Source organism: Pomacea canaliculata, linkage group LG13, assembly GCF_003073045.1.
Source record: "Pomacea canaliculata isolate SZHN2017 linkage group LG13, ASM307304v1, whole genome shotgun sequence".
NCBI lineage: Eukaryota > Metazoa > Mollusca > Gastropoda > Architaenioglossa > Ampullariidae > Pomacea > Pomacea canaliculata.
In genome coordinates, this window is record NC_037602.1 from 13449796 (window position 1) to 13476858 (window position 27063).

At 42.1% G+C, this 27063-nt stretch overlaps 3 protein-coding genes across 3 annotated transcripts; 1 reads left to right on the top strand and 2 right to left on the bottom strand.

The window, feature by feature from the left end:
• LOC112554409 (sodium/potassium/calcium exchanger 2-like) lies at positions 1 to 2775 on the bottom strand. The gene is made up of 3 exons (XM_025222171.1): positions 2679 to 2775; positions 892 to 1072; positions 1 to 443 (listed from the first exon to the last, which is right to left on the bottom strand). Exons 2-3 carry the CDS (start codon positions 1023 to 1025, stop codon positions 200 to 202), a joined length of 378 nt encoding a protein of 125 aa, XP_025077956.1. The 5' UTR covers positions 1026 to 1072; positions 2679 to 2775; the 3' UTR covers positions 1 to 199.
• LOC112554442 (sodium/potassium/calcium exchanger 2-like) lies at positions 1228 to 26031 on the bottom strand. The gene is made up of 3 exons (XM_025222218.1): positions 25898 to 26031; positions 7636 to 7831; positions 1228 to 1281 (listed from the first exon to the last, which is right to left on the bottom strand). The coding sequence occupies exons 1-3, from the start codon at positions 26029 to 26031 to the stop codon at positions 1228 to 1230; spliced, it is 384 nt and encodes a 127-aa protein (XP_025078003.1).
• LOC112554673 lies at positions 15247 to 23677 on the top strand. The gene is made up of 9 exons (XM_025222615.1): positions 15247 to 15298; positions 15747 to 15832; positions 16242 to 16408; positions 16735 to 16887; positions 17790 to 18053; positions 19258 to 19382; positions 20088 to 20184; positions 21342 to 21506; positions 22870 to 23677. Exons 2-9 carry the CDS (start codon positions 15768 to 15770, stop codon positions 23112 to 23114), a joined length of 1281 nt encoding a protein of 426 aa, XP_025078400.1. The 5' UTR covers positions 15247 to 15298; positions 15747 to 15767; the 3' UTR covers positions 23115 to 23677.
• Positions 26032 to 27063: the final 1032 nt, after the last annotated feature.

Below are 27063 nucleotides of genomic sequence, written 5' to 3' on the forward strand. Positions count from 1 at the left end.
TCAAATTTTGTCACGTTAGTAGCCTCATGTCCGAGGTCTGTATCACGCTTAACTAAAGATAGACGTATTATAAAGTGTGTGAGGACATTCTACTGTATAAGATCTCAGTCATGTCTTTTCTGTCAATGACTAGAGCTGGATGTGTTGGTAGTAATGTTCAAAAGAGGTGGGTCGGTGGTATCTGGACACACAGACTGGCTCACGCCGGGCACCTGATGGTCTCAAACTCCAGCAAGACGCTGATGACGACGAAGATGACGTAGATGACGAGCATGAGAACGCCCATGACCTTGCTCATGCGCCAGCGGCACACAGCGATGACGATGATGACGGCTACCAGCATGAGGAAAAGGAGGATGATGGAGCAGAGCAGGCCCTTGCTGTTCACATGGTATGGCTCGCCTCGGAACACCGCCCCAAACAGCAGCCATGGAACTGGAAGCCTGCCAAGCAAGTAGACACGGCTGCGATTGCATCAAGGAGTTCTGAGGGTGGAACTGGTGGTATAATCCGACCCAACATCTTAAGTTATACACATAAATAATCCACCGTATAAAACATGTTTCTTCTTCTTATTTAAACAGAAAAAGATAATTTTTTTGCCGTACCCTTTTTGCGTCAGTTCACATCCCACCATGAGTAGTGGCCCTGTAAAAATACATGGTACATGCAGAGAAAGAACAGCCTGCCTGAACGCAGGACATCCGATCCTCGGGGTATCAATCACAAGCCCTTATAGTCGTTGTGTGGTCTAGTATACTATTAACAAATGGTGACAATGTGAACAGAACTGAATAGACCTACAAAGGAATTCTTATTAAGAAACCCACAACCAGAAAGACAGAGATAGAGAAGAAACAGTTAGAGGCAAAAAGATTCTCCACAGTGTACACAACGGTGATGTCGAAGAGGTTGCTCCCAACAGAGCTGGACACTGCCATATCACCAAAGCCTTTCATGGTAACGATGACTCTGGTGATGAGGTCTGGGATGCTTGTGCCAGCAGCCAGAATGGTCAAGCCCATCACCTGTCTCAGGTGTAGTGCATTTCTTTACCTTTCAACGGCTTTACCTGGTACAAGTCCAACAAAAATGAAGGTTAGAACTGCTGACAGGTTTAAAAAAAAAGCGAGAATCTACAGCACTGTGTCTGTGACAAAACTGAAATATTGTAGTTAAAATAAAGTGGCAAGAAAAGGGAGAAAAGGGGCAGCAGGTTTTAGTCCCTTAATCCAGATCCTGTTCTTGCTGCTGTGTTTTGTGTCCTTTGTTTGGTGCTGCCTATAATTTAGAGATGTCAAGGTATAAATGAAGAATGGAATCAGTTTACTTTTCCTCAACTTTGTTCTGTTCAGCGAACATGCTTGCCTCTCAACAACCATCGCAGTTTCTTTCCGCTTTGAACAGTGGCCACACAACAATCACAACGCGAGTCATTGCAGTTGCCACACTCGGCTCCCGGTTCCAAACCTGAGTCTCTCGGCTCTTTAGTAAAACAAGAGTCAATCACAGAGGAGACGCCATGAAGTCAGACATTGGCTTGTTCTCTAACTTTGACTTGACGCTTGTTTCTTCCAAACATTGTGCTATGGCAAGATACAACTTTGTACGCAAGTCGCTCTGAGTGAATGCCATATCGATACTTTGATAAACACAAAGCCTTCGCAGCCTGACCTTTCATCTGATAAATCCCCTGGGGTCCCAGAAAATCTCTTTAATGGTCACTGAACGGCACTGCGCTAAATTAAAACTCAAACCACCTGATCGGCCTATATTTAAGCCCTCCTCCCCCACATATCCCATCATGTGTATTTGTATGTGTACTTTTATTTTCGCTGCTCATCTTTCTATCGTCTTGAAAAGGCATGCATGCTGTGATCGAGATCTTGGAAAGCCTTAAGATCAGACCACAAAAACGGCAGAGGTTTTTTTTAAGTGAAATGTTCCAGAAGAAATGATGTCACACTGCAGCAAGAGTTTGTCAGTGAAATGCTCCAGCAAAAAATATTCACCCAAAAGCCATCTTTCCAAAAGTCGAGGGTGACTGTTATGTCTGTTTGGTAGGGGTGTACAGAGGAGACCATTTGTTTTCTAGCATTACTATAGCAACCATCACTACCGCTAGCATTCTTTTGCCACTGCCTCTGCCACAGCCTTCTCTGACTGGCAACAGCTACAGAGATAGTTACAGAGTTTTGTAGTAAAAGTTGACACTGACATTCATCTTACGAGCGCGCATACCGACACACTTGCTGTTATACACTTGAGCGAGCGCACTAGCAGACATGAGCGTATACAAACAAGAGGATAAACACACATGCATGGGTGATTCCTGTCCAATATGCACAGCGACCACAGCTGAAACAAGAAAAAGTCGTGTACAGGCTGAAATCTAGAAACTTTTGGACGCACATGTGATTAACAACGATTATCCGGACGATCTTTTTTTTTTTTTTTTTTTTTTTGTTGTTGTTGTATGTCGTACGACATAAATTGGAAGTGCAAAGTAATTCAAGTGTTATTCCTTGTTGAGAAAATATTACTCTGTTCACATTATGTTATTAAAATATTACAAATCGATGAGAAAGTAGATGCAAGCAGACAGGAAGGATTGATATCAAACTCTAATGACTAAGTGATCACAGTTTCACACAACAATAAATATAATCGATGGATACCTGCCATATCAATCCCATAAATTAATTCCTATATTTTCAATGGTCCTTGGGAATCAGCGACATGGGATGAATTCTTAGTCCCGGCTAAATCAGTCGGGAAAAAGATGTCAGATGTTAGAAGCTCTTTCTTGAAACGTCTGCAAGTTTTGATTAAGATCTTCCATGATGCTCCCATATCTCAAATTTTGTCACGTTAGTAGAGGTCTGTATCACGCTTAACTAAAGATAGACTCAAGATTCAAGAAATACACACTCTTTTTGCTTCAGTACATAAAAATAGTATATTTTCTCTTTCTTCAAGGTACTAAGTGTTGTAAGATTTCTTTGTTGTTGTCAGAAGGTGTGTAATGTGACAGGATATTTTTTCTTGCTTTGACTGACAGTGGTATGTTTGTTTATTCACGCTTAACTAAAGATAGACGCATTATAAAGTGTGTGAAGACATTCTACTGTATAAGATCTCAGTCTTGTCTTTTCTGTCAATGACTAGAGCTGAATGTGCTGGTAGTAATGTTCACAAGAGGTGGGTCGGTGGCATCTGGACACACAGACGGGCTCACGCCGGGCACCTGATGGTCTCAAACTCCAGCAAGACGCTGATTTGAAGGATACACAACGATTCGATTTGACAGGAATGCACAAGCGACAAACAAGCATGTAGGGGGAGGCTTGTGTATGCTTGCAAATGAGAAATGGGCCACGAACTACACAGTACGAGAACAGACTAGTACCCCCCATTATGAGATACTGACAGTGTCCTTCCGGCCGCATTATTTACCTCGTGAATTCGGCCAAATCACTGTGGTCCTCGTCTATGTGCCCGCCCAGACTTCAACCTTGCAGCTGAGCACATTGCAGACACATATAATCGAGCGACAACAAGATCAGTTGATCAGCCTGTGTTTTTGCTCGGTGACTTCAACCGCTGTGATGTCAGTAAGCTGCTCCCCTGTCTCCATCAATACGTCACGTGTCCCACCCGCCTCGACAGAACGCTAGACAGGTGTTTCGGTAATGTGCCGGCCGCTTATGTTTCCAAGTGCCGGCCGCCGCTGGGCAGATCGGACCACAACATTGTTCATCTGCTACCCACATACAGACAGCTCCGTGAAAACGGACAACGTGAAAAGCCGACAACACTATGTATTAGGACCTGGACAAATGAAGCAACTGAGCTGCTCAGAGACTGCCTAGAGGTCACTGACTGGGATCTGTTCTTCACTACCTGTGGAGACGACCTGGACTGTCTGGCAGACACAATCACCTCTTACATCACCTTCTGTGAAGAGTCTGTCATCCCTACCAAGCAGATCTGCAGCTATCCAAATAACAAACCATGGCTAGGTAAAGGACTGAAGCACTGTCTCAATGAAAAGAAGATAGCTTTTATGCAAGGAGACAAACAGAAAGTGAAAGAAAAGGAGAAGGAGTTCAGGCAAAGGCAAGAACGGCTAGAGTGGAATACAGAAAGAAGGTAGAAAAGCAATTAATTGAGGGCAACGCAAGAGATGCTTGGAAGGGCCTGGACACCATGATGGGTAGAGAACGCAAGACACAAAGAGTAAAGTGTGATGACCCAGTGTCATTTGTTAATGAGCTCAACACTTTCTACGCGCGGTTTGATGTGAGAGACTTCAGCAATGAAGCAGAAAATATCTGTTCTTCACTGTCGGCAGCCACTGTCACAATCTGTGAGGAGATGTTGTCAGAATTCTCTCTCATGTGAACCCACGTAAAGCCCTGGACCTGACCACGTGAGAGGCAAAGTACTCAAAGAGTGTGCTAGTCAGCTGAGTGGTGTTTTTACCAGACTTTTTCAGCTCTCCCTTGACTCTCATAGTGTCCCCCGCGTGTGGAGAACATCCACAATAATACCAGTGACAAAGAAGCCTCATGCAACCAACTTGAAAGACTTTCGACCTGTGGCTCTCACGTCTGTTGTGGCCAAATGTTTGGAGAGAGTTGTGGGAAGATTGTTAATCCCCACCATGGCTGATCGCCTGGATCCTTTGCAGTTTGCCTACAAGCCACGCAGGGGGGTGTCTGATGCAACTCTCACGCTTTTAAATACTATCCTACAACACTTGGACACTTCTGGCACCTATGTTCGGGTCCTGTTCATGGACTTTTCCAGCGCCTTCAACACGGTCAGCCACACCTTCTTGTACAGCGCCTACTAGACCTGGATGTCAACACTGGCCTAGTTCTATGGATCAGATCATTCCTGAAGGACCGACCACAGAGGTGGGTTTCAGAGTTCCACCGACAGGTACTATAGGTCCAGCAGCTCGTCTGACGGAGTTTATTTGTCAGTGGATGGAATGATTCTGTCAGATGAGCAGATCCTCAACACGGGTACCCCTCAGGGATGTGTGCTTTCCCCCATCCTGTTCTCTGTATATACAAATGGGATTAGTATTAACAGTGCTATTTCTCAAACTTGTTAAATATGCAGATGACATGGCCCTTGTGGCTGCCTGAAAGACGAGCAGTCCCTGTCACAGTACCTGGCCTGTGTGGGGGAGCTGGAGGAGTGGTTTGACCGCAGCTTTCTGGATCTGAACGTTGACAAAACGGAGGAGATGGCCTTTGGAAGAGCCTACGAAGGAAGAGATGGCACAACCCCTCTCTCCCACCACTCCAAATCAAGGACAGCAGGTGCAGAGGGCTGCTGTGTTTAGGTACCTTGGTACAGTGATCGACGGAAAGCTCTCATTTAGTGATCACGTGAACCAAGTGTACAAAAAGGCCCAGCACGGCTGTACCTTCTGAGGAGACTTCGCAGCTTCGACGTCAGCTCTGGGGTGCTGGAGACTGTGTACAGGTCTCTTGTTGAGAGCATCCTCTCATTCAACATCGCTGCCTGGTATGGTCATCTACTAGTCAAAGACAAGGCAAGGCTGGCCAGAATCATCCACCAGGCAAATAAAATTATTGGTCAAGCACAGCTGCCACTTTCTGACTTGTACCTTCATGCAGTCAGAAGGATGGCACATAACATCATTTCGGACCTGAAACACCCTCTCCACACTAGCTTCCAGCTGTTGCCCTCAGGCAGGCGCTATAAGTACCACGCATAAGGAAAGCTGCCTACCAGAGGTCCTTCGTGCCAGCAGCCATCACCATCCTAAATAAAGGCACAAGGACTCAGGAATAATCAAACAGAGACTGAAGAAGAGTGAGTGCTGACATCTATTGTCAGCCATCACCTCGTGTGTCACTCTTGTCAATGACATTTTCTGGACGCAGCCGCGGTAAAGTTGAAGAAAAATGAACAAATAGCAAAATAAACAACTGATCAATGCGTACGTGTCATCTACGGTGTCACGATCACCGCAACTAAAAAATATATCCATGGTATTCATATTGCCATGGCATAGCGTCGCACGAACTGTTTCATCCTACACTTTGTGCGAGTTTGTTGCCTGTCTCGCGGTTAAGTCGCTGCGATCTGCGCGGTTCGGACACGATAGGGACTGTCATTTCTGGTACTGTCATCTGACACCACAGACACTGTTACTTCTGGCACCACAGGCATTGTCACAAGAGTTCTGTGGTGATGGTTTGGAAGAGTAGCATACCACCCTGGCGTTTCCTCTTCACTGTCGTCATCCTGAAGGTATGGCGCCTCCCGCAGTTGAATGTCCTTTATCTTGGAGTATACCAAATGATCGTCTAGGTACACAAGAAGGACTGAATTAAAACAGTTCGGCATGGTGGTCTGCATTAACCTCTGGAAAGTGGCTGGTGTGGACGTCAGACCCATTGGCATCCTGGAACGGGCGTGTTGCCAGCGGCCCTAGCCAGTCCTTTTGTTGACAATGTCTTCTCCAGATGAGCTTCATGCACGGCTGCCTGTACTGCCTGCGCACATCTGCGGTAGAGTCCATTATCCGATCAAGGACGTTCTTCCCTAGTAGAAGCGACACGCGCCTCCTGCGCTCACTTGTGACCACATCGACCAGGTCCTTGACCACCAGGATAGGAACGTCCTCAGACGCTGGCCGTAAACATGTCCACCACCGCCACTCCTGAGTTTGTTTTAGCTGTAATCCTGTATGTGCCCTCGTGCCCACTCGTCAGTGACCGTCGTTACCTCACTGCCGGTGTCGAGCAACGCCATCACTCAAACTGCCATAAATGACAACCTCCGCCGTCGGACACTTTCCAGTCAGGCCAGCTACACTTTATTTCCCTGTCATCCTGTTACGGACGACGGGGGCAGTCACTTTCCCTGACCGGTCGGGCTGCAGTCCTCCGAGATGGTGTCAATCGCCGTCACTTCGACGCTCTGCGCCGCCTTCTACCTCGCCTGCTTAAATTCTGGAGCTTCGCGCGTATTCGTCGACCACCTCATCACGTTGCTGTGGCACTGATGTCGACATCTTTCCGTTCGCCGTACGCCTCCACTAGGACACCCAAGATCTTTCTCGGCGTATCTCTTGCGTCATGCGGAAGCATCAACACTCGACGTCTGGCAGGTCCCTCCAGCGAGCTCAAATGTAACCACGAGCCGCATTCTGACACATCGGGTTTATGGCGAGAGCTAACTCGACCTCTGTTTCAATCTCGTCGACACTCGTTGGTCCACGGCAAACTACTGAAAGCGGACTAACTAGTATGCTCGTAGAGCCTCTGCCCACCAACGGATAGCATCATGGTCCTCTCTATGTACTAATCTTCTGTCGTGGGCTTCTGCCCGTGATGAACAAATGTTTCTTTTTGTTCAGCAGTGCTTTTAGGCCCTTGGTCACCCAAGGTTTGTTGTTAGGATAAACATACACTGCCTTGATGGACTGGTGCAATCAACACTTTTACTCCTCACTTTTACTCCTAACTGTGTGTTAAATGTCTGTATGGGTATGTGAGCAAAGACAAATTTCTGTCCTCCTGGGCAGACAATAAAGTCTGTTTTGATTTTGATTTTTGATTTTGATTTGATTTTGATTTTGATGACGACGAAGATGACGTAGATGACGAGCATGAGAACGCCCATGACCTTGCTTATGCGCCAGCGGCACACAGCGATGACGATGATGACGGCTACCAGCATGAGGAAAAGGAGGATGATGGAGCAGAGCAGGCCTTTGCTGTTCACATGGTATGGCTCGCCTCGGAACACCGCCCCAAACAGCAGCCATGGAACTGGAAGCCTGCCAAGCAAGTAGACACGGCTGCGATTGCATCAAGGAGTTCTGAGGGTAGAACTGGTGGTATAATCCGACCCAACATCTTAAGTTATACACATAAATAATCCACCGTATAAGACATGTTTCTTATTCTTATTTAAACAGAAAAAAACATATTTTTTTTGCCGTACCCATTTTGCGTCAGTTCACATCCCACTATGAGTAGTTAGTTAGTTCCCGTTATGCCGGTCGGCACGTAGGGCAGTGACAAAGGACCTCCACTTTTGCCTGTCCTGGGCTAGACTCCCCACAGTACCCCAGCTGAGGTTTTGGGTCTTCATGTCTGCCTCCACAGTTCGGCGCCAGGTGATCTTGGCCGACCTCGCTTGCGTTTTACTTCTGGCGTCCAGTGTAAGGCAGTTTTTAGGATGGAGTTGCTCCCGCCTCGGAGACGTGACCAATCCAGCGCCATCGCTTCTTCAACAGGATGGTGGCCATACTCTCCTGCCCGCACTGGGCAAGTAGTTCTTCGTTGGAGATTGTCCTTGGCCAGAAGATGCCAGGATTCTTCGCAGGCTTTTGGTGTGGAAGACTGACAGTTTGTTGAGGTCGCTGTCAGTCATTCGCCAGCACTCCGAGCCATACAGTAGAGTGGACATGACCAGGCTCTGGTAAAGTCTCAGCTTGGTATTGATGCTGTACTGTGTCGACTTCCAGATGTTGCGTAGGCTACAAAAGATGCCCCTGCCTTTGCTCAGTCTGCTCTGGATGTCACGGCCTGCTCCTCCATCTTGCGTGACCACGCTGCCCAAGTAGGTGAAGCTTTCAACCATCGGCAGGTCTTCTCCCTCTATGCTGATCGGTGTTGGATTGGTGGTGTTCAGGGTCATCACTTCTGTCTTTGTCCGGCTGATGTGCAGTCCGACCTGTTGCGCAAAAGTGTGCAGGCGAGTCGTCTTCTCCTGCATGTGCCGGTGGGTGTGTGACAGCAGGGCCAGGTCGTCGGCAAAGTCTAGGTCTTCTAAGTTCGTGGAGAGTGTCCATCGTATGCCCCTTGGTTCATCTTCCGTTGTATGGCGCGTTACCCAGTCAATGACAAGGTTAAAGAGCAGGGAAGACATCACGCAGCCCTGTCTCACTCCGGTCCCGACCTCAAAGTAGATGTCACTTTTTCCAACACAGCATGAAAAGTTCGCATAAAAGCTTTTGATCAGCAGTACAATTTCCATTGGTATTCCGTATGCTCTCAGGATGCGCCAAAGGCTCTCTCTATGGATGCTGTCAAAAGCCTTCTGGAAATCTACGAAGTTAATATAGAGCTGCCTCTGCCACTCTGTGCACTGTTCAATGATCTTGCGTAGTGCGAATATCTGGTCGGTGCATCCTCTTCTTCTACGAAAACCAGCTTGTTCTTCTCTAAGTTGTGTGTCCACTGCCTCTGAGATTCGTTGGATGATGATCTTTGTCATGATCTTGCTCGGGATGGACAGGAGAGTTATTCCTCGCCAGTTGTTGCAGTCGCTAAGGGATCCTTTCTTTGGATTTTGACGATCACTCCTCTGGTCCAGTCATCTGGACTTGCTTCCTTCCCATATTGCGGTAAATAGGGGTTGCAGGATATTGCTGCTGCAGTTCTGGGTCTGCTTTGAATAATTCAGCATTCAGATTGTCCTGACCTGGTGCCTTTCTGTTCTTCAAGGACTTAATCGCTGTGATGATTTCCTGCTTCTCTGGTGGGGCGATGTTAACGTCTAGGTCCTCAATGGCTTCTTGTATGTCGGCTTCTTCTGAAGGCGGTGGTCTGTTCAGGATCTCTCTGAAGTGTTCAGCCCAGCGTGCTTCTTGTTCTCTCTCTGTCGTTAGCAGCTTCCCTCCCTTGTCCTTGACTGGGGCATTGTTGGTGCTGTGGAATTTGCCGCTAATCGTCTTCTTGTACAGCTTTCCTTGTTCTATTTTTCTTGCTGCTTCTTCGGCCTCACTTGCTAGATTGTTCAAGTAGGCACGCTTATCTGATCTCGCCGAGCTCTTCACTTTCCGGTTCATCTCTCTGTACTGTATTTTGAACGTCTCTTGCAGTCTTTCAGATCTGGTGCTAGCCACCTTCTTGTTAAGGTCTCTTCTTTCCTCTATCGCATTCCACGTCTCTGGTGTTATCCATTCCTTCTTCTTAGTTCCTCTCAGTCCAAGACTCGTCTCGCTGCTTTTCTGGTACACTGTTCTCACAAGGACCCATCTCTGGTTTATGCTTTCTGCGTCTGCCTCGCAAATGTCTGTCATGTCTGCAAGTGCCTGAAATCTGTTTTTCACTTTTTCAGCTTGGGGTCCTGCAATCTTTCCACATCAAAGCGTCTGTGTGCTGCTGACTTGCGTCCTGTACTTCGCAGTTTCATTTTTATGTTTGCTACAACAAGGTGATGGTCACTTCCAACATCTCCTCCTCTTCTCACCCTGACGTCAAGCAGGGAACGTCTCCAGGAGCCGTTGATCATTAGGTGGTCGATCTGGTTACTGTCCCTACCATTGGGTGAGCACCATGTTAGCTTATGGACGTTACGGTGAGGGAATAGTGTTCCTCCAATCACCAGGTTGTACATAGTGCATAGCTCCACTAGCCTCTCTCCGTTCTCGTTCATGCAGCCACAACCATGTCTGCCCATAGTTCTCTCTACATGGGTGTTGTCGTTCCCAACTTTGGCATTCATGTCGCCCATCACAATCAACAGGTCATGATGGGGTGCTGCACTTACTTCTGCTTGCAATTGATCGTAAAAGGTGTCCTTCGCCTCATCATCGCCATCGTTGGTTGGTGCGTAGCACTGGATCAAGGTCATGTTGCCATGCCTCCCTCTCACTCTGGCTGTAATCAGTCTGCTGTTGATCGGCTTCCACTCTATTAGGCACTTATCTGTTCCTTTCCTCAGGATGATGGCTATTCCCTCATGGTGTTGGTTGTCCTCTGCCAGAATACAGCACTGTCTCTCCGGTCTGGGTCTTTACTCTTCCAGAACCTGTCCATCTGCTTTCACTTACTCCAAGGATGTGTAAGTTGTAACGCCTCATCTCGGCTGTAACTTGTGCTAACTTGCCTGTTTCATACATGGTGCGCACATTCCAGAAGCCTATTCTGGTCTTACATTTGGCGCTCAAGACTTCCATCTTCGTGCCAGTAGTTTCCTTTCGGCTTTCGCTACTGACAGTCATACAAGGATCTTGCGATACCTCTGGGAGCCCATCGCACACATTGGTGTTGGTTTTCTTCGTCACTGTTTCCGAGTGTTTTTTACGGGACAGGGTTGTTAGCCCTGTGCCCAACCCCCAACCTGGAGGACCAGGGATCATATTTTGTCTGGTATCTACCCTTTGACCTGCCCGGCTTGGGTGACCCTGTCCGGTATAGCTCTCAGGGACATAGATACACATTAGCCCCTCGACCTCTACAAGGTAATGATCCTCCGGGGACGTAACACATGACATAAAATGACGTAAAATAAACCCTCAATAATCAGGGATGTGAAAATTTAATTTCAAACAACACGATACCAATTATTTCATGTATATACCTCTTCCAATGAACATCAACTTCTTAAGAAATAAATAAACCGTTAACATAAATGCAACCTCGTATATTTATTTTCATTTTAATCCACGCTTGTTTCATATAATTATTATAGTCTTCAGGATATAATATACTACATTAAGTACATAATAGACGGAGATCCAACTACCATGATAATGTATCTTTACTCCTAACTGTGTGTGTAAATGTCTGTATGAGTATGTATGCCTGCCCTTGTGAGCAAAAGAAAAAATTCTGTCTTGTGTCTCCTGGACAGACAACAAAGTCTGATTTGATTCGAATTGGTTTTGATTAAACTCTATTGCTATTAGGTAAAGAGGCAAAACTCTTACATGCCTAGCTATTATTTCACAGTAGTTTTCTCCCTTGATACAGAGCCCTTCAGCGCAATAATCTCTGCACGGGCGTAAAGATTTAAAAAAAACAGTTATTAAAAGCGACAGAAGCCAGTTATTCCTATAAACTGTAAATCTCTTCTTAAACCTACATTTTTCTCCATTATATCGATATTAAAGGGGACTATAACATATGAAAGTAAAAAAAAACAAGAAAGCATGACTTGAATGCGAGACGTGTCGCCGTCTAAAGCATTGCTAAATTTACCACCAGCTCCATTTTACTTCCCAGTCGAGAGGCGAACACCTGGGTACAGTGTGTTCTACGATGTTGTTTGTGATTTGTTTGGCAACCGTCTGAGTTGCAGTATTTTGTTTGTTAATCAACAATAACATATAATAATCTCGATTTTTGTCAACTACAACAGTATTTTTGCAAACGTATTATCATCGTACCTGTTGACAGCAACGACTTGACATTACAATTTTCAATGTACAACCAGTTGACCGCAACTTTCTGGAGCTGAATGTTGAGAAAACGGATGAGATGGCCTTTGGGAGAGCACATGATGTCAGAACAAAGATGGCAGAACCCCTATGTCTCCTTCTCACTAAATCAAATCAAAGGACAGCAGACACAGAGAGGTACAGGGATTAAAGGCTTTCCTTTAGTGATCACGTGAACCAAGTGTACAGACAGGACCAGCAAAGACTGCACATTTTAAGAATTCTTTGCAGCTTCACAGTCAGGTCTGGGGTATTGAAGACTGCTTGCAGGTTTCTTTTTGAGAGCTTCCTGACATTTAACATCCCCACCTGGTACGGTCACATCATCGTCAAAGACAAGACAAGGGTGGTCAGAGTCAAATACATCAGGCAGATACAATTTTTAATACTTGACATCTGATTCTTTCTAATTTATACCTTTATTCAGTAAGAAAGATGACATATAACATTATTTCACAACTTTAAGCTGTTGCCCTCGTCCGGTGCTACAAAGTGCTACGTTTGCGATAGCCTGTCTACTATACATACAGGGGTCGTCAAGATGGCCGCTCCTCGTTGTGCGGCGTCTGCAGCTCTCTCAACTCGAATTCGCATTTTCTTCATTTTACATCGTTTTTCGTCTGCCCCTGTGTCGGGTAGTCGTTGAGTGATAGACTTGGGTGTCGAACTGAGTGTAGTGATGATAATCCTACGCTCCAGGACAAATGTTTCCAACGCGTTACAGCTCTTCGCAGATGTGACTCACAATCTCGAGTGGATTTGTCCTGATGCTCCTAAGTTTATTTTTAGGAGATTTTTGACTGAATGAGACATGAATAGTATTGTGCGTGCAATTATAAATTTTAATTTTAATCGAGCTGCAACAGAATTACTATCTTGGACAAATAAAGTCTTATCTTATCTTATTCCTATAACAAGCAGCAGACTGAGCATCAAGCAGACGACGTGTGATGTAGAATGGACATGACGTCAGGCATTGCTACAGTCAGCGAAAAAAAGGCCTTGACCTTTCCCTTTGCAAACCAGATAAAAATAGCCTGGAATATGACGTCAGGCGTCGTCTGCTGTCAGCCTTTATATTGCCGGTGAGTCCGCATCACTGAAGGAAATACAAACTATCTGCTTCGAACCATCGAAGTAAGATGGATTAGGGTTAGAGTGAAAGAAACGGAGAAAGAGAGAGAGAGAGAGACTTTCCTATGTATTTTACTAGAGACAGACATTTTAAGGTCTATAATCTGTAAAAGTTATTTCCCTTCTCCAAATAAAACCCTACACCAAAAATACTTCTTGACGGTGGCTCTGAATTAACTGTGAATAATCTGTTGATGTCAAAATTAAATTTCAAGCAACACGGTACAAATTTTGTCTTGTATATATCTTTTGGAATAAGCATCAACGTGTTAAGAAAGATATAAGTCGTTAACATAATTACAACCTCGTAGCTGACGTATATATATATTATTCAACGCTTGATTCATATAACACATATAGTCTTTAGTATATAATTCAATACATTAAGTACATTGGAAGCTTTGACATCCGTTTACAGACATCAACATAGATGTTTGATAAAGTTTTCATAAAAACAGGAAGTGAAAACTAGAACTTGTTGAAATAAGCTTTAGGGCCAGTCACTAGGATACTTGTAGCCGCGATAGCTTAGTTTGTAACATGGCAGGTGACTGGCAGCCAGCCAAAAACAGGGAGGTGGATGGGGACGTGATCGGTTTTATTTTTCCGGAATATCTGGTGTCTGTTAGTAGTAAGGGATGTAGAGTGTAACTAAGGCCATCAAAACATTGCAGGTGAATACAAGCATGCTTTCAGCAGCGGTAAGGTACTTAGTGAAGAAGGAGATCTATAATATTTTGTTTTATTACCCACTATGAGTATTATTTTCTACGCCTAGAGAATTCCTACAGCGTGATTAAAGAATGTTACAAAATGTATTTGACGAATGTAGACATGAGTTGAACATTACAATGCTAATGTTTCAATATTGTGTTTACTTAACCATTGTTTGTATCACTGACTCTGACTATTATTTCTTACGCCTAGAGAATTAACACTCGTGACTAACGATTGTTACCAAATGAATGTAGACATGAGTTGAACATTACGAGAAGGTAATGCTAAATGCCAATTCTCAAGACCTTTGTAAAAGGAAAACAGTAAAAAAATACCGGCGTTTGTTTGTTTTTTTTTAAATAAAAACAAAAGTTTGATTTTCAACGAGACAAAATGTTCACTTGACAACAGCAAATAGGCATAAGTGTATTATTTTTTTGTAAAAATTACTTTTTTCGAGAGCGAATGAACACATAATCTTTGGGACTTAATTTGTAATACTCTTTTTCCTCGTAGCATCGTTATTAATAATAATGATATATACATAAATATAAACATATATAATATAAAAATATCAACAGACACAAAAAAGGAAGAATTTTTGGCTGGTGTATTGCCAGCTATTGCCCATTATTTATAAAACGCATATGAAATGTAAAGTTCCGGTCTGAAGTAACAAGTTCTCTTCGTTACATGAGGATTCGTCACTCGTATCGATCATCAGTTACAAAAACACATTTTGTCTCTTGAAAGATTGCTGTGGAAACGCTGAAAGTTGATAGCATAAGTCCTTGTTGAGATCAGTCTCACGACACAGCGGAAATAAAAGCCAATGAAAACACGAGTGAGAGAACACGTGACGACACAGAAGACAGAGTGAAAATAGTTGGAAGTTCCGTATTTCAGAGTCTTTCAAAGATTTGAGATAACATAATGTCCGAAATCACAAATACGCCTAAATTTTATCGCAAAACGGGGATTAAAAGGAATTAGAGACAGTGTCCGTGTTTATGTGACGGCTAGCATCCGTTGTTTCTGATAATGCTCTTGTTTGTCCTCTTAACCAACAGTAGGTTTTACTCCAATGGTAGGTGTTAAAAGAACGGTTGCCTGATATGTACGACTAATCCTATCATCAACATTCGTAACAAGTCAGAGAGTATTTAAACGGCGAACGATTCGTGGAGCCTGACAGAAAATATCACAACTTTCTACGTACCGGTAAGTAAAACAACCTGAAAATTTAAGTATTCTAATCTAAGTATTCTAGCTCGTTTGTTTAAAATGTTTAATAGAGTTTATAAAAAAACTTAATTTACAAGCTAGCTTAACTAATGTTTTTTCAATAAAATAACAGCTTTGTGTTTTGTTTTTGTTTGTCTTGTTAAATGTCTTTTCTAGTTGCTGAAAGATTTATCTGGCAGGACACCAACAGTCTTGAAGACAGGCTTGACACAAACAAACTCGAGAATTATCGCCTAAAGTCAACTTTTTACATAAAAGATGTTGTATCCAAAAAATTTTTTGATCTATAAATTGAGTACTTTTAAACAAACCGCTGAGCAAAACAGCTTTAAATTCTAATTTATCTTTTGAATGTCTTACTTCCCTTCTTGGGAAAAAAATATATGATAAATATAAATAAATTTTGTACTTTATATGGTTACAGGTGCATAACAGGTGAATACAAATGCTACGATTTTTCTTTATTCTCCTGTGTGTGTCTCCTGTTCTACTGACACAAAATACAGAGAGGTAATCTGTGTTAGCTATTTTTGACTTCTCAAGCACGTATTCTCGTGTTCTCTTCTACGTATAGATAAGCAGAGTCCACACTTCACATTTTTAAAGGTTATACAGTGACTAACATATGTTTTACAGCTTCTGCTTTGTAATTAACCTGATATTATTGTTTTTACCAATAAAATTTAAAGAGTGACAGATCCTATATAGGTCATATTTTGCGGGGGGTGGGAGGGAGGTTGTTATGTAACTTAAATCTTGTTCAACAAATGCATTTTAAATGCGTTTGTGTTGTGTTTCTGTATATTTTGTTATCTTCTCATAAATGTATTCGGCTGGATTCCAACAGTTTTTGTTAAATGTAAAACAAAATTTGAATAATGCCAATTAATAACATAATTTATTTTATAATTTTTAAAAGTGAAAAGTCTGGACGCCATGGCAACTCTAGCAAGCCACACGACTGGTCGACCACAAGCTGTGTGACTGACGACGAGTGCGATGACACAAACGCTGTGTGCTACGTGGACAAGTGTCGATGTCGACCAGGACTGTTTTTCTCAGCGACTTATTACATTTGTTCTGCCTGTGAGTGAACAATTTAATCGCATGATATGGCTGTCGACAAGAAAACAATCTTTGTTTTCGCCTCGAAAAATGCTTTTGTATGAATTTCACATTCTTGAAGGAATAACTTCTAAAACCAAGTAGCAACCTCTAAACAGATTTAAAAAAATAACATAAACAACTCTACTCAGATTGTATAAAAAAAGAAGAAAGCATAGAAGAAAACAACTTTACATAAATTTGTTCACTTTAATCTTATGGTTATTTTAACTACGTCACAATGTAGAGCATTTCATCTAAATTATTTTTTTTTGTAAATACTTGTTGATCACAGTTGTTTATGTTAGCATGCATCACAGAAGACTTGCACAACACCTTCATGGAGTATCCAGACAGCGGTTTAAGAGGTCACATTCTTGAGATCAGGGATGGACTCAGTTTGGAAGACTGCAAGAAACTGTGTCTGAGTAATCAACGTTGCCTCACCTTTGATTTCAGAGGTTTGTATGAAAAAAAAATTCTACCGTAAATATACTTCAGCAATATAAAAATTCAAAGGATGTTGTTTTAGAAAGAATTTCTACAGACTTTAATTTTGAGTTTGCTTCATGTGTCTGTAGCACATTTGATGGCTGATTTTTTTGTTTCTGGAAAAATATGTAAAGTTATAATTGCTAGTAAGGTTAAAGAATTTCAGAAATAGGGAAAAGGAAAACCAGACACTGTATTATATAAATAACGTTTCCAACTTCTGGCCCTACAAACAGGACTCAGATACAGACAATTCCCGAATCCAGTACCAACTTTTATCATTGCACAGAAGTATAATTCCATTACACTTCCTTTGGAGAGAAATTTTTGTTTCACTACAGTCTTACAAAACTAAATCATACGGAGTTTTTTACTTCTGGGTCACATGTATCAATGAATGAGAATAATAAATACAAAAATAGAGCAATCATCAGCTTACAGATGTGTTTGACTTTGGTGTACACAGTTTTATTTGCATCAACATTTAATGAAACATACTTTATGTAGGCAAGAGACCTTTTGAGCACGTCCCTCAGCTCTGCACACTGAGAAACAAAAACATAGAGAACTGTAGCATCAGGATTCTGGACTAGCAAAATTTGGGCTCCTCAACACGAATGGATAAAACAGCTCCCTATATAATCATTCTAAAATCAATGTCTTGAAGGAAATCTTCCAGGAACATGAAAGGAGAATTAAAACTGCATCCCGCACATTTTGTCAACACGCTTGAGCAATAGACCTTTTGATACATGTTACGAAAACTTGCTTTTAGTCTTGTCTAAATTATTTGTATCACATTCAGTTACTGTTCATTTCTTACCTACAGTATTTATATCCCATTCAGTTTGGGTTCATGTCTTACCTACAGATTCAGCCGTAAGAGGGCTCTGTGTTCTGCATGACGTCACGTCGCGTGAGTCGCCCTCAGAGTGGTATCCTAAGACGGGTAAAGGATGGACCCACTACCAAAGATCCTGTCTTACAAAGTTCGCCTCATACCCAGTCTGGTACAATTTATTGTGTTACAACGACCTGGACTGTCCTGACCCCTACAGTCAGTGTTTGACAGGCAGATGTGTCTGTCCTTCTGGTACAGTCGTCAGTGAGAACAAGGTTACGTGTCGTCTTAGAGGTCAGTCAGAAGACAATTAAAATGTATTACAATTGTGAGCAGTACTCAGATTTTTTTTTACTTAATAACATATGTCAACAGGATGTTTAGTTATTGTGAAAAATAGAGCTCTCTCTCTCTTTCCATTTCCGCCACCTACCCACTGTTGACTCCTTTACACGTGCACTGAAAAAAACCTCTTCTGTAAACATTACTACTGACAACCTTAAATAATCTAAGTCTTTTTTCCCACCCGTCCTTCGTCGACTTTATCATGAAACTCTGAATTTTTGTTATTTTTTTCTCTTTGCATTTGTTTTACTTGTTTTAGTCATCACTAGTACTGTTGTTAATTTTTTTGTTGTTGTTGTTGTTCTTATGTTATTTCTTTGTTTTCCCGTGCCTCGTTTGCCATTCATGTCTCGTTCTTGTTCTTAAGCGCTAAGAGAATGATAGAAAGATGTAAGATTTTCCTAATATTTATATATCTGGTTTTTAAAGCTGACTCATTCAGTGTTTATTCATGTCCACGAGCTAACTATTTTGATTGTCCGAATAATGTCATTCCCGATTTTTCTGCCCGAGTCATTAACATCTAATTACTGATTGAAATAGCTTGATGTTAGGAAAGCAAACATCCGGAGAATGGTTCAGCTCTAATCTTACTGCCATCTATAGTTCATTTAGTCATTAAATGCACCTCTACACACGGTGAATGACAAAGGACTGATGTCAGCTGTCTCGACTACTTTGTCTTGCCTGTGTCGGAAACACTTCGATTAAAAAAAAAAAAAAAAAAAAGTTTGCGCTATTACTAATAATTCTTGTACATAATTTATACATAGTAGTGGGATTAACATACATTGGTAAGATACTGGCTCATGGATACGAAAAAAGGACAAATACCTAACTGGAATCGAAAAGTAATTAACTTCACAGGTATACTGAGTGGAGGTGTAAGTAAAAATCATAACCAGTGTCTCTGTACAGCAGCTGAAGGGCATAGTGATGAAAAGTATATCCAATCCTTTAAATTGTAACATAATGAGGGTCGGTTGAAAAGTTTTCATTCTTTTCCTTGACTGTTCCAGGATGAGCCACTTTCAGTTTTAGGATCATAACAGTACTGATAATTACTCAGATGCTTGTTTCTATCATTTAGGTTATTATGTTGCTCATCTTATACAAATTTATTACAAACGAAATTATTTGTTATGTGTCAAAGAAGAATCATGCCAAACCTGGCAGGCAAATGGAGGAAAGACCGGTGTTCACTCCATTCAGCCTGCAGACAACAAGGAGAACCTGACAGTGTGGTGCGACATGGACACTAACGGCGGTGGTTGGCTGGTACATGTGTTTGTGTTTGTCAGTGTGTACGACTCAGGTTTTTCGTGTTTGTCAGGGTGTATGACTCAGGTAGCGACTTTCCTGCTAACAAGTGTGACCTCACTAACACCCATAGTCACACACTGACAGTTCGTAGAATCAAAGAATTTTTTTCTTCCTTGTGTTATAACACTACTGATACAAAGTAGGAGAGCATAAATCTCATTAATTTTTTTCCAATTTGTCTGTCTCTGGGTGGTACTATCCGGCATGTGGGGTTGGCATTAGACAAGCCTTAGGTTAGCGTCCTGGCGAGCGTGTGTCGTATGTTTACAAATTTCTTACATTCTTTCATAGTTAATAGAGATCACTCCTCTTGGCAGGCAGTTTGGAAGATGTTATTTTCGGCGTTTATTTTGTAACCGTTTGGCTTAATGTGTATATATTAAATTAGTTTAATCATAACAACTTAAAGACACGTAATTTTAAACATATTTTTTTAGAATAAACGGGTTGTATATGCTCACACTAATATCACCTTCATTACATGTTTACATACTTTACCATTACCTGGAGATGTTGTGCCTTAAAAAGTGATTATGACCACAGCTGATAAAACTCCTTAACTATATATGTAATCAATTATCCTCTGTAATTAGTGTCCAATCCTATTTGTTCATTTTAGTATACACCGTAACGACTGAGTTACTTGTGTGTGATGGTCAGGTTTTCCAAAGACGCCGCGATGGTTCAGTTGACTTCTACAGGAACTGGGCGGACTATGAAAACGGCTTCGGTGACGTCAGTGGGGAGTTCTGGCTGGGTGAGGGTGTTTCTCTCAAATTCTTTATCGTTAGATTCTTTGCTAATGAAATTTATCACCTCTTCCTTTAGTATTAAATGTAAAATCAGGGCTTCTGCTTACTCAAAAAATTGCGTACAGTACGGAGGACCCCTTCAATTTTCGTCAATGGGGTCCCAAGGGACCCCTTCAAAATTCACCGAAGAACAGATACAAAATTGGGTAAGTGTAGTGTCTGACATCGTAGCCCAATCTTTTGTCGTCTGCTACAAGGTGAGAGTTACTTCCCTTCAACTGAGTTTTTTTCCCTTACCGGGAAGAGTTCTCTGAACCTATTTCCAAGATGTTGATAGCGTGATTAAAATCATCGTCTCAGAAACGGAAAGTGAGCACCTCAAGTACAGTGAGCATAAGCTCATCACAGATTCTTGCACATACTTCATAGCACAGAAATCTCGCCGTTTCTGACTAGACATTACGGTGCTTTGTGTGCCTGAATGGCAGTTGAACAAAGTAGTTGATTTGTTGATTTTTTTTCACACTGTAAAGGGACCCCTTAGAGTTAGCTGAAGAAGGGGTCCCTGGGACCCCCCAAAATTTAGCTTTAGCAGAAGTCCTGTAAAATATAGGCTTTAAACAGGTATTTTGATTTGCTTTTTTTTAATATCTGATCTCCTACTTTCTCTAAACAAACACCTTGCTTTATCAACAGTTCTCTTCCCTTCATAAATCTTCATCCAGACATATTATATGTTTGCTCAGGCATATGTTTTTGTATAGTTTCTGATGTTTATGAATGACTGACTGCCAGTCTGTTTATTGTCTTTCGCACCCAGTCCCTGGAGCACTTGTCTACATGGGCAACATGGTGTAAAATAATTTTTAGTAGTAGCAAAAGTAGTAGCAGTAGTGGAAGTAGTAGTAGTAGTGAAAGTAGTAGTAGTATACAGACTTTTATAAGAAGTAAATAAAGTGATGCACTAAGAGATCTTATTAGCTGTTTGTAAATTCTTGTGACAAAAGCCTAAGAATTATCTCAAAAGTTTAAAATTGGCCTGATGAAGGTTCTGACCTACAAGACTTCTGTGGTTCACAAAATCTCTTAAGAAAGATAAAGACAAATATTTCACTGTCAGGGTTATCCGTTAACTTATGATAATTGCGATGTCTTACGTCAGGTTTGTCCAGGTTGTACACACTGACCAAATATAAACCTGTCCGACTGCGTGTTGACCTTAGAGATGTGAATGGCGACCGTCGCTATGCTGAGTATTCATCGTTCAGTGTGGGTGGTCCTGAGACAAACTACAGACTGACTGTGTCCGGCTACTCGGGTACCGCAGGTATGTGACCACTGAACAGTAAGATAAAGACGTAGATTAACTGGCATGCTGTCATGGTGGATGAGGTATGAGGGGATCACTATATACGTGTGTGTAGGTGGGCGTGAAAGTGCGCAGATGTGTGCGTGGGTGACACTGTCTTCTACCAAACGCTTTTCGTTTGATGTAGGAAAGCAAGTGAAAGGATCCATTAAAAACAGTAAAAAGTTTTCCATGAGATTTTTTGGTGAGTTTTGTAGAAATCTGACACATTTTTCAGTGTTTTCTTGGCTTCAATTTTGGTCTTGACTAGATTTATAGTAGTGTGAGAAGGTATGGTATCTCTGTCATTCCATTCCCCAAATAATATGGCCATAAGCTCAGGTGTCAAGTCGTGTGAGAAATTACAATAATCTGCAAATATTGTTCTTTTCAGTTTCACATTATTTAGATGTCAAGTTGTGTGCAAAATTACAATAATTTGAAAATACTGTTCTTTTCAGTTTCACAGTATTTAGCAGAAATAAGACTGAAGAGACTGCACAGTTTCTCATGTCGGGTACCTTCTGTCCTACAACCATTATTTTGGCAAGAGCGCCTGTGACATCAAAAATACAAATATTGACTATGTATATCTCTTTCCATAGCATACTCTAAGTAAGAGATTCGTGTGTGCGCGGCCAATAAGGTTGTCAGTATCTTAAGGCAACTCAGGTTGGGACTTCATGAGTATCAGCTAACCTACATTAGCAAAGTCCATGTCACACTTAAAGTAAAACATCCTTGTAGTGGAACAAAACAAAATATCAGACGGATGCAAGTTTTATTCTATGTAAGCTTTATTACCAGTATTTTAAAAACTAACTGGTGAAATCAAACAAGTCTTGGTCGGGTCTTCCGGGATCTGAAAATGAGAAATTTATCTTAGTCTTCTGTTTTACAAAAAGAACCAAATTCTATTAAATTAAAGATTTTAATGGTTGTGTTCACATACCTGTAACATGCGGTACTCGGTAATAAGAGTAGTATACCTCAATGTGGTAGTTATGATGTGTACACTTAACTTTTGCTGCAGGGCTTTCTTAGTGTGACTATAATTTAAATGTTCTTTATAGACTTTCTTAATAGGGCAATGGTGTATTGATATTATTATCTGTAGGGTTGTCTTAAGGACTAGAATTGTTTTCTGCTTTATTATTATGTGTAGTGCGTGGCTTCGTCACAATGAGCAACACAGACATAGCTAATAAGAATTAATAGCCACATTTTGTACACCAATAATATGTGTGTTGTAGAGCTTTGTAATGCCAATTCAACCCTATTAAAGCTTGGGTGTGTATGTGTGTGCATGCGTTTGAACATGCGCGTGTGTGTGTGTTTACAGGTGACGCCATGGATTATCACAACACCCAGAGTTTTACAACCTATGACCGAGACAACGACAAACGCTCTGACAACTGTGCCGCTGCGCATCACGGCGCCTGGTGGTACAACGGCTGTCACCACTCTCACCTCAACGGCCGGTACATGGCTGCCGGGGTCGTGAATTGGGACGGAATCAACTGGTATTTCGCCCATAACGACTGGAGGAGCTTCACGTTCAGCGAGATGAAACTCAAACCAGCCTAACATCGCCTTGTCTCCTGTACTCTCACTGTTGACACTACTAGTCAGCTACACACAGCAGTTTCATTGTAGTTTCATCGGTTACTTTGATGATGATAACCATGATACTAATTCTTGCCTAACATTGTAATAAAATTACACAATTACTTTTCATAGACTTGACTTTCTATGAATAAGTAAATGTGTTTAAAATTTAACCAATAATGATAATATTTGGATTTAAAATATTAATTCTAAGTTAAATTACTAACTCCTCAGATATTAAAAAAAAATATCTGGATATTTAACATCGTGTTAAAAATGCAACAATAAACACTTTTTCAACTAATACCGAACGATGATTGCCTTTATAAAACATTGTTTATTGTTTTCATTACATATGGCAGTTATCCATTTTCCGAATTAACAAAAGTTTCAGTAGACTTTCGTTACTTCTGTGTATTGAAGCTTCACTGCGTTAGACACATTAAAATATAAAAAAAACAGTCTCAAATGACAGTATCGTAGAGAAATAATCGAACTTTCAGATTTTCCACAACTCGTAAAATAAAAAAACACCCCTTTTTTCTTTCATATATTATAGTCTCGTTGTCGCAAGTTAATAATCTGTGTGTGTGTGTGTGTGAAAGACATGGCTAACACTTCAAGTAATAAGAAGTGGGAAAGAGAAGACATACAAAGAAGGGATATAGTATTTCCTTCAGATAAGCAGTTTAACTCACAGCAGACGACCTTTACAAGTGAAGTCAGACACAAGCAGTTGACACACTTTTTGTTTACTTGGCTGTCACACCTACACACTGGCGGGATGACTAGGCAACAACAGGGTCAACACCTGAACAAGATTTATGACCAGTTGTCCTAGATACCAAGTGATGCATGGGCTGTCATGTGTTTGATATGGTCTTTGTATTCTATCACCTACTTTCCTTTCCTTATCAAGCTCTTATATTTTAGAAAGAAAGAAAGACTGTTGTGCTCAAAGTCCAAAAGTGTGCCTGACCTTTACTGAAACTAAATTACAAATATAAACAGGCCATCAAAAGTCAATTTCTGACAGCAGTGATAATAGGTCCTTGTCACTGACAGTGTAGCACCTGAGGTACAGGTAAAGAAATATCAATACAAAAGGACGGTCATTTCATAATTATCATATATTAGTTAACAATATCATAACTCTTTTGCCCCACATGCTTTATTAACAAGTTGTAAACAGCTAGTCTAAAACATTTTGGTTAAGAGAGAAAATAACGATGAAGCTCACTCACTCATATTGTTAAAGTAATATATATATTATATTTGCGTTCACCTTGTTACTGAGGAGAACAAAGAAGTCAGACAGATTAGAGTTAGAGTGAAAACGACGGAGAGAGAAAAAGAGAGACAGTCCTGTGTGGTTTACCAGAGACAGACATTTCAAGGTCTATAATCTGTAAAAGTTATTTCCCTTCTCCAAATAAAATCCTACACAGAAAATACCTCCTGACGGTGGCTCTGAATAGTTAGTTAGTTCCCGTTATGCCGGTCGGCACGTAGGGCAGCGACAAAGGTCCTCCACTTTTGCCTGTCCTGGGCTAGACTCCCCACAGTACCCCAGCTGAGGTTTTGGGTCTTCATGTCTGCCTCCACAGTTCGGCTCCAGGTGATCTTGGGCCGACCTCGCTTGCGTTTTCCTTCTGGCGTCCAGTGTAAGGCAGTTTTTAGGATGGAGTTGCTCCCGCCTCGGAGGACGTGACCAATCCAGCGCCATCGCTTCTTCAACAGGATGGTGGCCATACTCTCCTGCCCGCACTGGGCAAGTAGTTCTTCGTTGGAGATTGTCCTTGGCCAGAAGATGCCCAGGATTCTTCGCAGGCTTTTGGTGTGGAAGACTGACAGTTTGTTGAGGTCGCTGTCAGTCATTCGCCAGCACTCCGAGCCATACAGTAGAGTGGACATGACCAGACTCTGGTAAAGTCTCAGCTTGGTATTGATGCTGTACTGTGTCGACTTCCAGATGTTGCGTAGGCTACAAAAGATGCCCCTGCCTTTGCTCATTCTGCTCTGGATGTCACGGCCTGCTCCTCCATCTTGCGTGACCACGCTGCCCAAGTAGGTAAAGCTTTCAACCATCGGCAGGTCTTCTCCCTCTATGCTGATCGGTGTTGGATTGGTGGTGTTCAGGGTCATCACTTCTGTCTTTGTCCGGCTGATGTGCAGTCCGACCTGCTGTGCAAAAGTGTGCAGGCGAGTCGTCTTCTCTTGCATGTGCCGGTGGGTGTGTGACAGCAGGGCCAGGTCGTCGGCAAAGTCTAGGTCTTCTAAATTCGTGGAGAGTGTCCATCGTATGCCCCTTGGTTCATCTTCCGTTGTATGGCGCGTTACCCAGTCAATGACAAGGTTAAAGAGCAGGGAAGACATCACGCAGCCCTGTCTCACTCCGGTCCCGACCTCAAAGTAGATGTCACTGTTTCCAACACAGCATGAAAAGTTCGCATAGAAGCTTTTGATCAGTAGTACAATTTCCATTGGTATTCCGTATGCTTTCAGGATGCGCCAAAGGCTCTCTCTATGGATGCACTATGAGTAGTGGCCCTGTAAAAATACATGGTACATGCAGAGAAAGAACAGCCTGCCTGAACGCTAGCCCTTATAGTCGCTGTGTGGTCTAGTATACTATTAATAAATGGTGACAATGTGAGCAGAACTGAATAGACCTACAAAGGATTCTTATTAAGAAACCCACAACCAGAAAGACAGAGATAGAGAAGAAACAGTTAGAGGCAAAAAGATTCTCCACAGTGTACCCAACGGTGATGTCGAAGAGGTTGCTCCCAACAGAGCTGGACACTGTCATATCACCAAAGCCTTTCTTGGCAGCGATGACGCTGGTGATGAGGTCTGGGATGCTTGTGCCAGCAGCCAGGATGGTCAAGCCCATCACCTGTCACAGGCGTAGTGCATTTCTTTACCTTTCAACGGCTTTACCTGGTCCAAGTCCAACAAAAATGAAGGTTAGAACTGCTGACAGGTTTAAAAAAAAGCGAGAATCTACAGCACTGTGTTTGTGACAAAACTGAACTATTGCAGTTAAAATAAAGTGGCAAGAAAAGGGAGAAAAGGGGCAGCAGGTTTTAGTCCCTTAATCCAGATCCTGTTCTTGCTGCTGTGTTTTGTGTTCTTTGTTTGGTGCTGCCTATAATTTAGAGATGTCAAGGTATAAATGAAGCACGGAATCAGTTTACCTTTTCTCAACTTTGTTCTGTTCAGCGAACATGCTTACCTCTCAACAACCATCGCAGTTTCTTTCCGCTTTGAACAGTGGCCACACAACAATCACAACGCGAGTCATTGCAGTTGTCACACTCGGCTCCCGGTTCCAAACCTGCGTCTCTCGGCTCTTTAGTAAAACAAGAGTCAATCACAGAGGAGACGCCATGAAGTCAGACATTGGCTTGTTCTCTAACTTTGACTTGACGCTTGTTTCTTCCAAACATTGTGCTATGGCAAGATACAACTTTGTACGCAAGTCGCCCTAAGTGAATGCCATATCGATACTTTGATAAATACAAAGCCTTCGCAGCCTGACCTTTCATCTGATAAATCCCCTGCGGTCCCAGAAAATCTCTTTAATGGTCACTGAACGGCACTGCGCTAAATTAGAACTCAAACCACCTGATCGGCCTATATTTAAGCCCTCCTCCCCCAGATATCCCATCATGTGTATTTGTATGTGTACTTTTATTTTCGCTGCTCATCTATCTATCGTCTTGAAAAGGCATGCATGCTGTGATCCAGATCTTGGAAAGCCTTAAGATCGGACCACAAAAACGGCAGAGAGTTTTTTTTTAAAGTGAAATGTTCCAGAAGAAATGATGTCACACTGCAGCAAGAGTTTTTCAGTGAAATGCTCCAGCAAAAAATATTCACCCAAAACCATCTTTCCAAAAGTCGAGGGTGGCTGTTGTGTCTG